Source organism: Denticeps clupeoides, chromosome 11 (genome assembly GCF_900700375.1).
Source record: "Denticeps clupeoides chromosome 11, fDenClu1.1, whole genome shotgun sequence".
Classification (NCBI taxonomy): Eukaryota; Metazoa; Chordata; class Actinopteri; order Clupeiformes; family Denticipitidae; genus Denticeps; species Denticeps clupeoides.
Genome location: NC_041717.1, coordinates 186,705 through 204,704, shown reverse-complemented (window position 1 = coordinate 204,704; position 18,000 = coordinate 186,705). Strand labels below are relative to the sequence as shown.

The 18,000-nt window shown below is 41.9% G+C and overlaps 1 protein-coding gene across 6 annotated transcripts in view; it reads left to right on the top strand.

Annotated features, from left to right (window-relative positions):
* The window catches only part of LOC114799194 (death-associated protein kinase 2), a 30,255-nt gene extending 16,024 nt beyond the window's left edge, over positions 1 to 14,231 (top strand). For all 6 annotated transcript variants that reach the window (XM_028995593.1, XM_028995592.1, XM_028995596.1 and 3 more), the window contains 7 exons: positions 2,224 to 2,272; positions 2,568 to 2,594; positions 5,207 to 5,359; positions 6,333 to 6,378; positions 6,464 to 6,553; positions 6,695 to 6,781; positions 13,857 to 14,231. In XM_028995593.1, the coding sequence (XP_028851426.1) occupies positions 2,224 to 2,272; positions 2,568 to 2,594; positions 5,207 to 5,359; positions 6,333 to 6,378; positions 6,464 to 6,553; positions 6,695 to 6,781; positions 13,857 to 13,937 (533 nt within the window). In that variant the 3' untranslated portion in view covers positions 13,938 to 14,231. The remainder of the gene's footprint in view (positions 1 to 2,223; positions 2,273 to 2,567; positions 2,595 to 5,206; positions 5,360 to 6,332; positions 6,379 to 6,463; positions 6,554 to 6,694; positions 6,782 to 13,856) is intronic.
* Positions 14,232 to 18,000: the final 3,769 nt, after the last annotated feature.

Below are 18,000 nucleotides of genomic sequence, written 5' to 3'. Positions count from 1 at the left end.
TGAAATACAGTACAAGCCAAAAGTTGACACACCTTCTCATTCAATGTGTGTTCTTTATTTTCATGACCATTTACATTGGTAGATTGTCACTGAAGGCATCAAAACTATGAATGAACACATGTGGAGTTATGTACTTAACAAAAAAAGGTGAAATATCTGAAAACGTGTTATATTCTTTTTTTTTCAAAATAGCCACCTTTTGCTCTGATTACTGCTTTGCACACTCTTGGCATTCTCTCGATGAGATGTAGTCACCTGAAATGGTTTTCCAACAGTCTTGAAGGAGTTCCCAGTGGTGTTTAACACTTGTTGGCCCCTTTGACTTCACTCTGCTGTCCAGCTCACCCCAAACCATCTCGATTGGGTTCAGGTCCGGTGTCTGTGGAGGCCAGGTCATCTGCCGCAGCTCTCAGTCACTCTCCTTCTTGGTCAGATAGCCCTTACACAGCCTGGAGGTGTGTTTGGGGACTTTGTCCTGTTGAAAAATTAATGATCGTCCAACTAAACACAAACCTGGATGGGATGGCATGTCGCTGCAGGATGCTGTGGTAGCCATGCTGGTTCAGTGTGCCTTCAAATTTTAATAATCCCCAACAGTGTCACCAGCAAAACACCCCCACACAATCACACCTCTTCCTCCATGCTTCACAGTGAGAACCAGGCATGTGGAATATATCTGTTCACCTTTTCTGTATCTCACAAAGACACGGCGGTTGGAACCAAATATCTCAAATTTGGACTCATCAGACCAAAGCACAGATGTCCGCTGGTATAATGTCCATTCCTTGTGTTTCTTGACCCAAACAAAATCTCTGCTGCTTGTTGCATCCGCTTAGCAGTGGTTTCCTGGCAGCTATTTGATCATGAAGGCCTGATTCGCGCAGTCTCATTTTAACAGTTGTTCAAGAGATGGGTCTGCTGCTAGAACTCTGTGTGGCATTTATCTTGGCTCTGATCTGAGCTGCTGATAAATTGCAAATTCTGAGGCTGGTGACTCGGTTTAACTTGTCTTCAGAAGCAGAGGTTACTCTTGGTCTTCCTTTCCTGGGTCGGTCCTCATGTGTGCCAGTTTTGTTGTAACGCTTGATGGTTTTTGCGAATCCACTTGGGGACACAATTAAAAGTTTTTGCAATTTTCTGGACTGACTGACATTCATTTCTTAAAGTAATGATGGTCACTTGTTTTTCTTTAGTTAGCTGATTTGGTTCTTGCCAAAATATGAATTTTAACAGTTGTCCAATAGGCTTGTTGGCTGTGTAGTAACCTGACCTCTGCACAACACAACTGATGGTCCCAACCCCATTGACAAAGCAAGAAATTTCACTAATTAACCCTGATAAGGCATACCTGTGAAGTGAAAACCATTTCAGGTCACTACCTCTTGAAGCTCATTGAGAGAATGCCAAGAGTGTGTAAAGCAGTAATCAGAGCAAAGGGTGGCTATTTTGAAGAAACTACAATATCAAACATGTTGTCAGTTATTTCACCTTTTTTTTTTTAAGTACATAACTCCACGTGATCAAGTTTTGATGCTTTCAGTGAGAATCTACCAACGTAAATGGTCATGACAATAAAGAAAACACATTGAATGAGAAGGGGTGTCCAAACGTTTGGCTTGTACCGTATGTCATTTTTCATTCAAACAAAAAAAGATTGGAGGACACTACTTTTGTTGGTGTCCAACAAGTCCAATATGTCCATTGGTTAGTGAGAGTCATTATTGATTTCAGAGATGAGAGATGTATTCCCTGTTCTGTTTCTGGTGGGAAGGAGAGGAGATGTTTGCCTTCTTGGGTCCACTCAATTTACATTTGTGGTCATTGACCCTCGCCATAGTTTTGGAAATTAAATTTGGCCAAATAATGGATTTATCAGAAATATTAAAAAGAAGCCAAATATGGTTGTGAAAGGGTTCATTTAATTAGGGTATTTTCTCCTGCAACAAAGAAATGGAGTATTGATAGTAATTTGATAGCCTAAACTGGAGAGAGATTTACTATGTTTCCTTACATTTCGATCTCAAAATAAACCTTTATTTTATTCTGGACTATTCTCAAGGGCTTATCCACTCACATTACAGTGTGTATAGAGAAGAAGACATGATAAGGTCAGGAATTCAGATGCAGCTCTGTACTTGCATGGACAGGAAAAAGGTCAGTAGAGTAAAGCTCATGACTACAGTGCTCCACTAAGCTCTTGTTTTTTTTCTGCTCCACCCACAGCACCTGAGGTGATAAACTACGAACCCTTGGGCACTGCAACAGATATGTGGTGAGTTTCTTGACAACAGATAGCATTTAAACTCTAGACCATCTAGACATGATCTGACTTGCCCTCAAACATCATAAAATATTCCTCCGTTTCTGTGTGTGCATTTTTGGGCCTTAAAGTGACAGTCAGGTGCACATTCTTGCTTTGGTCTTTTGCAGCTGGTCTGTGTTTATAGCTCTTGAGCTAGGATCTGGAATCCGATGTTCTGAATGAACTGCTCAGCTCCATATGTCCTTAATCCTGTACAGTTCTCTGTATATCACTTAGGTGTGATCACTGTCTGTTTGTCTTGCAGGAGCATCGGAGTTATCACCTATATTCTGTGAGTCTCTCTCCCTGTCTGTGTGTGTCCATGGTCTGGTTCCTGTGAGAATGCATTCCTTTAAGAGACTGAGATCATTTTAAATAATGGAGACTGGTTTGGAATGTGTATAAGTGTGCATTCAGACCAGGTCAAATCTTGGCATCAGAAGAGTCTGTGTGTTGTGGATGGGGAAGAAGAAACTGTAGGTACAATATGTATAAGGTACAATTTGAAAAGAGAACATTCCAGGCCTTGAAAAGTTTTGGACTACAAAATATACATATAAAGATTTGGAAAAGTCATTGAAATCTGATTGACACATGAATGTGTAACATGAAGTACATAGTTCCTGTAAGACTGTGCAAGAAACATTTTTCTATGTTTACTACTACAATGTTTAAAACTAACACAGGTTCATAGTATCTTTTCTAGCTTTACATAGTGAACCACGTTTCATAATACAATGTGCGTTGGTTCCATATTCCAGAACTTTCTCAGGGCTTTCTTCATTGCGCGAACTTGGAGGAAGAAACAACGTTGTTTAAGTTAAACTTTTCAAGTGTTTAACAAATTTCTGGTAAATTTGACATTTGCACAGAAATTTCTGAGATCATATGGTTATGAAAATTGGCCTTAGAGTAATTGAAAAGTCATGGGAATATTTTTTTTTTAAATGTATAAGAACCATGATAGCTATTCTATCAATTTGTATTGCAAATTGAATCAGATGACAATAACCCGCCCTCCAGGGCTGACCGCTGATGGCCCCAGTGCAGAGTCAATACGCCGCCAGTACTCAGTGACCAGGGAAGGGTCCAAGGGTGGGGATCCAAGAACGTTCCTCCGGTCTGTAGCAAGCCCAGTGGACCACGACCTCGGCGACGATAGTCCAGGATCCTGTTGACCATGTAAGACGGCCTCTGTCAATGATCCATGGCAGCAGTGGATCCGGAGCCGGCAGGTGCAGAGGTGAGGTGAGGAAGGGTTTGAGACGACTGACGTGGAACACCGGATGGACATGGATGGACGGAGGGAGTTGGAGCCGGTAGGTGACCCATGCTCTTGTCTGGAGGTGGAGGTCATGGGTGGAGAGCCACACTTGCTGGCCTACCCGGAAGTGCAGTCTGAACACCTTCCAAACAGCTGAGACAAGATGCTGTCCTGGGGGAACCTATGAAGAGCAACAACATTTTGGAGAACCAGGTCAGCAGTTGTGGCTGAGGATGGGAGGCCGGGCAGGGCGACCAAGTGAACATCCTTTGAGTAGTGATCCACTATGGTCAGGATGTTGTTAAGGCCCTTTGATTCAGGGAGACCAGTGACTAAATCCAGGGCAAGCTGGGTCCAGGGGCGTCGAGGAACCGTGAGAGGACAGAGTGGACCAATACCCAGTGTAGAAGGGTTATTTGCCCGGGCACAAAATACACAGGCATCCACGAAGGCTGGTACATCTCTGGCCAGCGACGGCCACCAGAACACCCGGTGAATAAAGGAGATGATCCATTGGCATCCTCATGGCTGAAGATTGCGGAGGAATGGAGGACATTTGGCCGCCAGGGTTTCCAGGGACGACTGGAGGGGTCCCACAATGTGGTCTGGTGGCAGGATGGGTGTGGGTTCAGGTGGTTGGCAATCTTCGGCTGTGCCAGCAGGCCACGAAGACCATGTAGGACAGTGATGCTGAGTTGGGTGATGAGACACACACTGCTACCCATTCTGCAGCCTGTCCGGTTAGCAGTGAGAACAGGAAGGTGATTTGGAATCTTGAAGAAGGGTAGTGGCTGTTTTGCAACTCGAAAATGAGAGAGAGTAATGCTTTGCCAGTCCCCTCGGTACCACTCCAGTGCTCCAGGAGAGCCAAGCTGGGCTCCAGAACCAAGGGAAGCAGAGGCCAACCTTGTGTCACAGCCATGGCTCCGTGTGCCTGGCAACCAGCAGCCACTTCATGTAAACGCTGCCGCAGGTGAGTAATTGTGGCCTGACATGTAACCCGACCACATAAAGCCACTAACTCCGCAAGGTTAATGTGCGGCTCAGTCATTCTTTCACAAAGACAAGGCTAGACAGTACAGTGAGCACCTGTATGTGATAATGAATAGCCCCGGTGCAGAGAACACACAAGGAGGCTGGTGAATTATTACGACATTAATCTGCGAGTGTAACCTCAGCCGAAGCTGGAACATCCACAGATGTTGCTTGGAAAAGTGGTAGTGAGTAGAGCTGAGTCAGGCAGTCCAAATAAAGGATTTCAATGACTAAGTGACCTGGGAGCGGCCATCTTGTCCTATTTGAAGGAGTCGTGTCACCTCGTTTCCGCTGCGCTCCCGGTCACGTGAGCAGAATCTTGTGTCACTTTTTCCATACCTACCTGTGAAGTAGCCAATAATCAACCAGCCACATTATATAAAAATACTAAAATGATTCAAATTTATTGCCAATGCCTAGGTTCCACCATTATCTCGTTGTGACTGTAAAAGACAAGGTGGGTCCCTGAGTTCTACTCTGGAATGTCATTCTGGAAGTGAATGTAGAAGCAGCACAGCCAGAATTAGACCCAATATAAAAAGTAGCCATCCCTTGGAGGATGTGATAAGAGCATTGCCTCTTACCAGTATTCCCTGTGTTTCCAGGCTCAGTGGCCTTTCCCCATTCCAGGGCAACACAGATGAGGAGACACTCCGCAACATTGTGGACATGATCTACGAGTTTGATGACCATCACTTCAGACGAACCAGCACCATGGCCAAAGATTTCATCCAGCAACTTCTGGTGAAGGACCAGATGTATGTCTCCCATAAGTTCAATGTTCAATTGAGTTCAAATGAGGGGTGTTGCAGATGATGGAGAAGGGTGTAGACAGTTGTTTGTTTACTATACTAAGGTAAACATGAGAACGTGTTGGTAGTACTGCCTGGTGGAAGTAATGGTATCCTACAACATTTCTCAATGAACTCCTTAAGTAAATTCTAACAGTTTTGTGGAACACTCCCTTAGTTCTTTTCTTGAGCCTCAGTCCTCACATGAGACAGTTACTATGTGGCTATATGTTCCTAATTTGTCCTGTGCTTCGTCTTCTCCACTGTCAATTGTCAACTTTGCTGATCTGGACCCATTAACCTGTTATGCCAGTGATGCAACTCAGCAAAATTATAAAAAAGAACAAAAATTTAGTTGTTTGGTCTGCGGAAGAAATAAATGCATTTTCCACAACACCAGCAACAGTATAGTGTAAAGGGGCAATTAGGGACTTGTGTCTTTGTACCAAAGTTGAATTGATCATGCTACCAGGCATGAATTTGTACACATACAGGCCTCATTGTTCATTGTAATGAGGGCATTGTTGTCCTATACTGTCAAAATGTTTAAGGTCTGTTTTAATATAATATGCAGCTCAAAACATTTTGTAGGTATGTGAAGAGATATCATACCATGATTATATTTAATTCATATTCTATTCAGACTCGTTAGAACAGGTGGTCTTCTCCAATGGTATCTGCTGCCCTGTTGAGAGAGCGTCCCTGGTTTCTAGAGACTTCACTACCGCTGTTGAAGGGTGGCCTCAGATTATTTCAAAACAACATTCATAGGCTCTCAGTCTGCACTGGCTTCACACATACAACCCCTTCAGTTCACTCTGAGAGAGTTAAATGTGAGATTGCATGACTGAGTGGGATGACTTATCTTTTTTTGTTTTGAATCTGATTTATTCTAACTGCACCAACCTGTGTGTGTGTTTGTATGTGTGTACATGCACAGTAAAAGGATGACCGCAGATGAGAGTCTTCTCCACCCTTGGATTAAGGTGATGCCCAGAGGATTAATGGATCAGGACAGAAAAATTACACTGTGCTCTTCCCATTTACACTTTCTCTCTTTTCCTCTCTCAGCCTCTCACACGAACACAGGTTGCTAATAGGAACCACTCATCTATCAACATGAAGAATTTTAAGAAATTCAATGCTAAGAGAAAATGGAAGGTAAATGCAGGCATATGAGCTGTTATACAGCTGCATTCAAGAGTAAAGTCAAAGTACCATGTGTCTAGTTGATTAGGGTAGTGGGGGTACCATCTTCACAATGTCTGGTCAAGGGCTGGTCTTGGTTTTTGCCATCTGCAGATGTCCTACAACATGGTCTTTGCATGTAACCGGCTGTTCAGGCTGCAGCTTCTGTGCAAACACAGCACCCTGGAGGACCAAGAGCTGGTAAGACTTGCTGATGACTGTAGAGAAATCTGACACTGTACATTTTTTTTAACTTGCAGGTCACAATCCATAAATAAGTGTGATTCAGAAATACAGGGAGTGCAGAATTATTAGGCAAATGAGTATTTTGTCCACAACGTCCTCTTCATGCATGTTGTCTTACTCCAAGCTGTATAGGCTCGAAAGCCTACTACCAATTAAGCATATTAGGTGATGTGCATCTCTGTAATGAGAAGGGGTGTGCATAATTATTATGCACACCCCTAATGACATCAACACCCTATATCAGGTGTGCATAATTATTAGGCAACTTCCTTTCCTTTGGCAAAATGGGTCAAAAGAAGGACTTGACTGGCTCAGAAAAGTCAAAAATAGTGAGATATCTTGCAGAGGGATGCAGCACTCTTAAAATTGCAAAGCTTCTGAAGCGTGATCATCGAACAATCAAGCGTTTCATTCAAAATAGTCAACAGGGTCGCAAGAAGCGTGTGGAAAAACCAAGGCGCAAAATAACTGCCCATGAACTGAGAAAAGTCAAGCGTGCAGCTGCCAAGATGCCACTTGCCACCAGTTTGGCCATATTTCAGAGCTGCAACATCACTGTAGTGCCCAAAAGCACAAGGTGTGCAATACTCAGAGACATGGCCAAGGTAAGAAAAGCTGAAAGTCGACCACCACTGACCAAGACACACAAGCTGAAACGTCAAGACTGGGCCAAGAAATATCTCAAGACTGATTTTTCTAAGGTTTTATGGACTGATGAATGGACTGAGAGTGAGTCTTGATGGACCAGATGGATGGGCCCGTGGCTGGATTGGTAAAGGGCAGAGAGCTCCAGTCCGACTCAGACGCCAGCAAGGTGGAGGTGGAGTACTGGTTTGGCCTGGTATCATTAAAGATGAGCTTGTGGAGCCTTTTCGGGTTGAGGATGGAGTCAAGCTCAACTCCCAGTCCTACTGCCAGTTTCTGGAAGACACCTTCTTCAAGCAGTGGCACCGGAGAAGTCTGCATCCTTCAAGAAAAACATGATTTTCATGCAGGACAATGCTCCATCACACGCGTCCAAGTACTCCACAGCGTGGCTGGCAAAAAAGGGTATAAAAGAAGAAAAACTAATGACATGGCCCCCTTGTTCACCTGATCTGAACCCCATTGAGAACCTGTGGTCCATCATCAAATGTGAGATTTACAAGGAGGGAAAACAGTACACCTCTCTGAACAGTGTCTGGGAGGCTGTGGTTGCTGCTGTACGCAATGTTGATGGTGAACAGATCAAAACACTGACAGAATCCATGGATGGCAGGCTTTTGAGTGTCCTTGCAAAGAAAGGTGGCTATATTGGTCGCTGATTTGTTTTTGTTTTGTTTTTGAATGTCAGAAATGTATATTTGTGAATGTGGAGATGTTATATTGGTTTCACTGGTAAAAAATAATTAATTGAAATGGGTATATATTTGTTTTTTGTTAAGTTGCCTAATAATTATGCACAGTAATAGTCACCTGCAGACACAGACTAAAATAAACTAAAAACTACTTCCAAAAACATTCAGCTTTGATATTAATGAGTTTTTGGGTTCATTGAGAACATGGTTGTTGTTCAATAATAAAATTATTCCTCAAAAATACAACTTGCCTAATAATTCTGCACTCCCTGTATTTCATGTATTGTTATATTTGTTTTTTGAAATCATATTCATAAACACATTTTGTGGATAATTTTGTGAATCGCATCACATTTGTGATTTCCTCCCTGTGGAATTTTGTAAAATTAGTAAAGTCCTTAAGTTAATTAATATCCAAAAATATGAATTTTGTATGTGTTGAAAGTCATAAATGAAAACAAAAACACCCATTTTGTTGCTTTACAGAAAAACAAAAAATAAAAACTGTGAAATCACATGTACATTCGTATTCACAGCCTTTGCCATGAAGCTCTAAATTGAGCTCAGGGGCATCCTGTGTCCCCTCATCATCCTTGAGATGTTTCTGTAGATTAACAGTTGATTGGACATGATTTGGAAAGGCACACACCTGTCTATATGATCCCACAGTATGAACTCTGGTTCTTGAAGCATGAAGTCAAAGGAATTGTCTGTAGACTTCTGAGACAGGATTGTCTCGAGGCACAAATCTGGGGAAGGTTACAGAAAAAAATCTGTTTTGAAGGTCCCAATGAGCACAATGGCCTCCATCATCCATAAGTGGAAGAAGTTCAAAACCACCAGGACTCTTCGTAGAGCGATCGGGGGAGAATGGCCTTAGTCAGGGAGGTGACAAGAACTCAATGGTCACTCTGTGGACAGAGGAATACAGTCTAGAAGGCCAACCATCTTTGCAGCAATCCACCAATCAGGCCGGTGTAAAGAGCCACTCCTTAGTCAAAGGCACATTTTTTTGCACACCAAAAGGCATTTTAATGACTCTCAGACTATGAGAAACAGAATTCTTTGATCTGATGAGACAAAGATTAAATTCTTTGGTGTGAATTCCAGGTGTCATGTTTGGGGAAAACCAGGCACTGCTCATCACGAGGCCAATACCGTCCCTACAGTGAAGCATGGTGGTGGCAGCATCATGCTGTGGGGACGTTTTTCATCTGGAACTGGGAGACTAGTCAGGATAGAGGGAAAGATGACTGCATCAATATACAGAGACATCCTGGATGAAAACTCCTTCCAGAGCGCTCCAGAACTGAAACTGGTGACTGTTCATCTTTCAGCAGGACAACGACCCTAAGCACCCAGCAAATATATTAAATGAACAGGGACAGTGGTGGCCTAGCGGGTAAGGAAATCAAGTCCCGAACTGCCAAGGTGCCACTGAGCAAAGTACCATCCTCATACTCTGCTCCCTAGGCACTTTTCATGGCTGCCCACTGCTCACCAAGGGTGATTGGTTACAAGCAGAGGACATATTTTGTTGTGTGCACCTTGTGCTGTGCTGCAGTGTTTCACAATGACAATCACTTCACTTAAAAAAAGTGAGTGGCTTCATGACAATGTCCTTGAGTGGCCCAGCCAGAACACTAGACTTTAATATGAGAATATGATTGAACTTGGACTGCTACTAACAATAATTTAAATAATCGATTAATCTGTTGATTATATCTTATTTATCAGAGGATCAGAAATCTTTAGAAAATGTACAAACATGCTACTCCTAGAGCTTTGATAATAATAATAAAATAAAAATTGACTAACACAAAAACATACATGTATGGTTTACATCTGCTAAATATAGACTTTTTTCAAATAAAGTGCCACCTGAGCTGCCAGAACACTAAATAATAAAAAAATAATAATACAAACAAGAAAATGTAACAGGATTTGTTTAAATGGCAGAACTAGCTCTCTACACACTTTTGCCAACGAACACACTCACTTCTGGCTCAGGCTTGCTATTTTCTTTGAGGCTATGTTGCCTGCTGCAGAAAACAGCCGCTTTGATGCCATGTTGATGTGGCAGGGATGCAGAGGTAAGAAGTCAAGTGATTGTCATAGTGAAACACTGCAGCACAACACAAGGTGACCCAACGAAATGTCCTCTGCTTTTAACCATCACCCTTGGTGAAACACAGTGTGAAAGGGGAGAGTGCACGAGAGAGACAGAGTATGTTCACTCCACTCCGCGCTCAACTAAACTTTTTTTTCATTATCTCCACGTCGCACGACACAACAAATCGATTATGAAATTAGTTGCCGACTCTTTTAGTAATAGATTTTTATCAGTTTAATTGATGCGTTGTTGCAGCCCTAGATAGAACATCTCTGAAGAATTCTTAAAATGGCTCTGTCCCGACGCTTCCCATCCAACCTGATGAAACTTGAGAGGTGCTGCAAAGAAGAATGAGCCAAACAGGACCAAACCAAGGAAAGGTGTCCACATAACTTGTGGCATTGTATCCAAAAAGACTTGAGACTGTAATTGCTGCTAAAGATGCACCAACACAGTATTGAGCAAAGGCTGTGAATACTTTTGTACATGTAATTTCTCTCTTTTTTTAATAAATAAGATACATTTTAATAACTTTTTCACATTGGTTGAGATTGAGACAAATACTGAATTTTACGAGGTTTGCTGCTTCTGTGTTTTTAGATATTTTTTCAGTTGTTTCTGTGGTGTATTTATGTATAATTATAAGCATTTTTACAAGCAATTTTTTTAATTTTATTTTTTATTGACTTTTATTGACAATTATTCCCAATTAAGGGAATGAAGCGCAGAGGCGGGACATACTGGGAATGGGATTTTATTTATAAAAACACAAATAAAATGGCATGAGGGCTAATAACAGGGGGGAAAACGGGGAGAACAAAAACAAACCTGCAGTCATGTGGCGATTGCCAGAACTGAAAACAACACTACTCATACCTTGCACGGTCCACATAAAAATGTCTCAGCCTCGCTGGGCTGCTCAACAAATCCTTAATAACCGCCCTGCTGTCATGCAGATTGGTGCCAGGTGCGTCTCCAGGTGCACCCAATCGAGACCCAGCAGTAACATCAGCAGAGGAGGTGGGGTGGACTGTGGCAAACACAGGGCTCCTGCCCTGCTGTGTCTTCCCACTGGGGGACCCGGACCCTCTGGCTGGCTCCCTGATGTTTTACTGCGTCCCTCCAACCTGCACACAAAAGTCAGGGCCGAACCTTCCGGTTACGTGTGGGCCCTGTCTCCACACATCCCCTATGACGCTTCCCCCTTGGCTTTGGCCTTAAGGCACGGTGCTTCACCTTGATGGAAAAGGCATTGTTCTTTGCCAAACTGTTCTTGGATGGTTGGGAGAAGTTGCTGTCAGAGGATGTTTTCTTTATTAAAGTTCTCGGAGAAAATTACTTAACTCCAGTGCACAGCAGTCCAATTCTTGTAGTTTTTGCAGAATTTCAGTCTGTCCTTGATGTTTTTCTTGGAGAGAAGTGGCTTCTTTGCTGCCCTTCTTGACAACAGGCCATCCTCCAAAAGTCTTCACCTCACTGTGCGTCAATATGCACTCACACCTGTCTGCTGCCATTCCTGAGCAAGCACTGCACTAGTGACACAACAATCTCACTGCTGAATCATCTTAAGGAGACAATCCAGGCACTTGCTTGACTTACTTGTGCACCCTGAAGCCTTCTTCATAACACTTGTACCTCACTCCTTAAAGTTTTTGATGATCCGATAAATGGTTTATTTAGGTGCAATCTTAGTAGCAGCAATATCCTTGCATGTGAAGCCGTTTTGAGAGTGAGCTTCAGCATTGCTCTCCTTTTAAGTCAAGTCAAAGTCAGCTTTATTGTCTGCCACATGTACAGGACATGCAGAGAATTGAAATTGCGTTACTCTCAGACCCATGGTGCTTACAAGTAACATTAAATACAAACAGTAACATTAAATACAAAGGTATAAATACAATTTAAAAAACACAATATACAAATAAGGGCACATGGTGGAGAGTGCAAACCATGTAAACAATGTGAACATTGTAGTGCAACAGAGCTTATAAGTGTAAAAGTGACAAAGTGAGGTAGTTGGCAGACCAATGCTGCACAGAGTGACTGGTGCACAGTCAGTTTGTGTGTGTGTTTGTGTTAGAGTTCAGAAAGTTTGTGGAGTGGAAGAGGGGAGTGAGGTGAGTGGGGGCAAAGCCGGGAGAGATTTGAGCTTCCTGACCACCTGATGGGTGAAGCTGTCCTTCAGTCTGCTGGTCCTGGCCTGGAGACTCCGAAGTCTCCTCCCTGATGGCAGCAGGCTGAAGAAGGTTTGCATTGGGTGGATGGGATCGGCTGCTATGCAGAGGGCTTTTTTTGTGAGACGTGTGCTGTAGATGTCTTGGAGGGAGGGGAGAGGGACACCGATGATTCTCTCAGCTGCTCTGACTATGCGTTGGAGAGTTTTTTGGCAGGACGCATTGCAGGCTCCAAACCACACAGTGATGCAGCTAGACAGGATGCTCTCAATGGTTCCTCGGTAGAATGTGAACATGATGGGGGCTGGTGCTCTTGCTCTTCTTAGTTTGCGGAGGAAGTATAGACGCTGCTGTGCTTTCTTGGCCAGTGCAGTGGTGTTATTTGTCCAGGAGAGATCCTCAGTGATGTGCACACCCAGGAACTTGGTGCTGCTCACTCTCTCCACAGATGCACCGTTGATGGTCAGAGGAGCATGCTGAGTATTTCCTCTCCTGAAGTCAACAACAATCTCTTTCGTCTTCTCCACATTCAGAGAGAGATGATCCAATAAATGCTTTTAAAGCATCCAGCCTGCTATTCTGAATGATCTCCATCCTTGTTCTTGTCAACACTCACCTGTGTTAGTGAGAGGATCACTGAAATTATCTCAGCAGGTCTTTTTGTGGGAGGGCTGAAATGCAGTGCAATTTATTTTTATGGCAAAGAGGGACTTTGCAATTCATCTGATAACACTTCATAACATTCTGGAGTTTTTCCATAATAAAAACAGAAGCAGCAGACTTTGTTTGAACCAGTAATTGTGTCATTCTCAAAACGTTTGGCCAGTACTGTATAATTCTGAAAGAAAAAAAAAATTGGAATAAGGCTGTAAAAGTGAATACATTGAATACATTTACATTTACATTTACATTTAAAGCATTTATCAGACGCCCTCATCCAGACCGATTTACAATCAATTGGCTAATTTAAACCTTTGCAGCTACATCTGTCAACCATTAGGGGAAAACACTAGTTCCTTTTTTTACTTTTTTTAATTGAGCCATTGTGATCCAATTTTCATTTCCATCAACATAAGCAGATCACAAGAGAATTAAACATTTATAGCAGGTTATAGCCTAATTGCACAACGTACCTGTGACCTTAATTACTTGTCCATTTATCAGCAATGAGGCTGTCCTTTCTATATGTCTTTATATGTTTCTAATCAAACTCTAATTAGATTGAAACCAGTCTTGATGTTACATTGAAATGCAACGATATGGCTGGTGTCCTGCACCAAATGTGGGCTCCAGAAATTGCTATTAGCACAAAGTAATATATATATATTATGATCAAATTATATGAGATAATTTACTGTTATCTGGTTCTGTAGATCTTAATCATCGGTTCTTTTGTGTTCTGTCCTCAGAGGCAGTGTGAGAGCGATCAGGAGGACACAGAAACCAAACCAGCCTCACTCATCCGCCGCCGACCCAGCAACAGCTCCTAACAGTTACTGCCAAGATAATTTGTAAAAAATTATTGACAACACTAATGGCTGGAGCAGCTCATTTGTAGTTCTGTTTTGATTAAAAAAGTGATCCCTTTCAGGACCCCAGCACAGAAGCCAATGTCTGGGTGTCTCCTTATTTGTTGTGAGAGAACCCATTTGGTTTTGTCCTCACTATTACTGGAGCCTGAAATTAACAACTTAGTGTCTGGCCAGAGGAAGATTGTAAAACATGAAAGTTCTATTCATATTTTTTTCAGTCCTTTTTGAATAAAAATGTATTGGTTTGCTGCAGTTTGGGCTAAATTACGGAACCTGTGAGAAACAAAAACATGGATGTGAATTAGTCCATTGACTTGCTGTCATGCAGATATGATAAGCTTCTGAAGCAGCCACAAGGTCCAACATTTGGAATGTTGTCTGTTTAGAGGGTCTTAAACATTTGGATTTTCACTGACGTGGGCTCAGTTTCCATTCATTGATTGTCTAGGATAAGACTAGAATTAGTCTAGGATTTTGAATGGAGAACTTCACCAGCAATCTTTTTTAATCTATTCTGTGAGGAGGAAATTTGTCAAAAATGGTTTGACTGACTGATTACAGTATCACATTCAGCATTAATCTCTGATCTTTATTACTACCTTGTACATCTAAGCATCTCATGAACGCAGTTTACTTTCTCACTGTATACATGACAAGGACTGTGAGTTTAACAGTTTTCATCACACTTCCCAGTCTCTGTTGCTTATATGATGCCAACAAATCCTTCTAGAGTGACAACTTGAGTTTTTGTCACTTTTGTGCTCTGTATGTGAACTGTACATTTTAAATCAGGTGCACCCCCACATGTTCACAGCAGTGGGATGTGTGGTAGGTATTACATTCTTACAGATCTGATTCAGAAGTATTCATACCCTGGGCACTTTTCCACAGTGTCATGGTACAATTTACATTTACAGCATTTATCAGACGCCCTTATCCAGAGCGACTTACAATCAGTATTACAGGGACAGTCTCCCTGGAGCAATTTAGGGTTAAGTGTCTTGCTCAGAGACACAATGGTAGTGAGTGGGATTTGAACCCGGGTCTTCTGGTTCATAGGCGAGTGTGTTACCCACTAGGCTACTACCACCCTACAACTTCAAACTTAAATGTATTTTTACTTATTGTATGTGATAGACTAACACAAAATAGTGCTTAATTGTGAAGTAGAAGGAAAATTAAACATTGCCTGTCCAAAAAAATCTAAGGCTATAATAAAAGTCTAATACACACAATATTTAATTGGACCACCTTTAGCCTTGATTATTGCATGCATGTGTTCAGATTTTTAAGAGATGACGTGACAGTTAGACTGCAGTGTAAATTCTCCTTCAACACACCCCAAAGATTCTGAGTGGGGTTTCACCTGAACCAGGTTTTTACACTTTGAGCCCAATTAATCCTGGGCTTGTCAAGAAATTCACTGATGGAATAATGTCACTCCATCAGTTTGGGTCAAAAAACTTTCCAGCTGAAACCTATCAATGCAATAATTATCCAAATGGAGATTCGTACCTATATGCTCTGTTACATCCAGGTGGTGACTATTTTTTGGACTGGCAGTGTACATTTTTTTGTAAATGTAATAATCTGAAAAGTGTGATGTGCATTTGTATTCAGCCATATTTATAGCTACAAGTATTTTTGTCTACCAGTTTTGCACAATTTTTTGGGAAAAATAGCTCTAGCTCAGTCAGATTGGCTGGAGTGGGGCTGTAAACAGCTACTAAGTATTGCCAAAGATAATCAATAGGACTTAGGCCTGGACTTTGAATTAGCCATTTTAATGCATGAATATGCATTATGCTCTGAATGTATGTTTAGAGTTAAAATCTGCTAGAATGTGAACCTTTTCCCCAGTCTCAAGACTTTTTGCAGGCAACAGGTTTTCTTCAAAGATTGCCCTCTGACCAGCTTCCATGTTCATGCATGGTGTGTTTCAGATAAATCCCAATCATATACCATCACATTTGTGGCGGGAACATTTGCAAGTTTGGAAAAGAGGTTTGAATGTTTTTTCAAGAAACTGTAAATGTAATCATTTTTATTCATATACTTCTTGTAAATTTACCAGTAAATGCCCTAGCCTATCCCTACATTTTAGATATGTTTAAATTTCAGATGCCTTTAAGAGGCCATTTGGTCCACACCAAGAAATACACATAGTGTACAGTCAGATGCTGCATTGACAGAGTTGGCCCATTTACACCATTGTCACAACCCTGTCTAACGAAGGAGAGGCATGTGTGAGGCAGGAGTACACACGTACCAGGCCGAAGTGAAATATTGTGCTTTTTTTTACAGTGAAGTGAACAACCAACCAAAACCTAGAGTGCTGTACATAACGACAACAACTGACAGGAAGAACAACACACACAAAAAGGAGAGAGTATATACAGTTTACACCAAAAAAAAACTAATCTAACATTGACCACACTAACAGTTCTAATATTGTGCTTTTGATTGCCATTATTATTACTTAATATACTATATATACTTAATATACTTAATATAATAATAAAAATGCCTCAGTGAAGTGATAGGCATTGTGAAGCACAGCACACGGTGTGCATAACAAATTTGTCCTCTGCTTTTAACCCATCACCGGGGAGTAGTGTGTGGGGAAGGTGATTTGTTCAGTGACACCTCAGTGGCACATTGGTGGTTTGTGATTGAAAACATTCTGATTACAGGCCCATTTCCTTACCCACTAGGGCAACCACTGATTCACAATAATCTGCTAAAATGTAAATATTATTGTTTCATATTTATATAGAGAAAACCCAGTTTCCACATCTATCTCTATTGGTTTACAGAGTGGTTCTGCCACTCACAATATGATGGATGTTCTACCCTGCGAATCTATTTCTATTTCTATTTTGTTAATGTGCAGAGTGACATGAACTGATGTGATGACACAGTGCATTCACAGTGTTGCTGGGTCTGTAGTTACATATTTCCAGAGATCCTCTTTATTTTACCAGGTCTTATGGTCAATTTCAGAAAGGTTTCGATTTATACATGTTTACATATACTAGCTCGACTGGCCCTAAATTAAAGCTTACAGTGATACAAGAAGTGTATCACTCACCTCCAGAAGTGAGCACTATCTTGTCAGATGGTGAATGAGAGTCCGAGTCTTGTTAATCCTTGGACACTGGGATCAGGGCAGAGTGCCAGTCCACCAGAGGTTGCATACATACACCATTCACTCACACACTCATACCTACAGTCAATTTAAAGTCACCAATCCGCCTAGTGTGCATGCCTTTAGATGGTAGGAAACCTTCATGAATTCAGGGAGAGCATGCAAACTCCACACACACAAGGTCTGAGTCGGGAAAAGCATAGAGAATAAAATGACAGAATGAGGACAGTACACAGTAAGGTGAATAAAGGTTATAAGGGAGCACAAGACAAGGCAAACAGGAAACTCTGGACAGAATATGGGACCGTCTGGGGTGAAACTGTGCAGAGTTTGTATTTAATTCCCCATTCCACATAACTAAACAGAGCAGGGAGACAAGTGAAGTGAATGTCATTGTGAAACACTGCAGCACAGCACACAGTGACAACAACTCTGCTTTTAACCCATCAGTGGGCAGACATGTAAGGCATCCGGGGAGCAGTGTGTGGGGACGGTACTTTGCTCAGTGGCTCCTAAGTGGCACCTTGGCAGTTCAGATTATGATAACATAATAAAAAAAGCAGTCAGGCCATCAGAAAATCGGCAGTTGCACAGAATGGTAATAAACTACGATCAAGCAAGGAATTGGCGTTCTCACCATGTTTTTATTGTGGTGGTCTGTGGTCACCAGGGTGCAGGCTTTGTTAAAACGTGTATTAATTAATGGTTTTATTAATTGCTGCCCTCTATGCCTGCGATCCATTTTTCTTTCTCTGGACTCACAGCTCGCTAGTGTGCTGCACAAGCATGTGAGCGTTAACAATTGCTGTTTCAATTACTGCTGCCCTGCATTTGAGTAAAATACAAAACACACCCACTCTTTTGTGTGTGTAT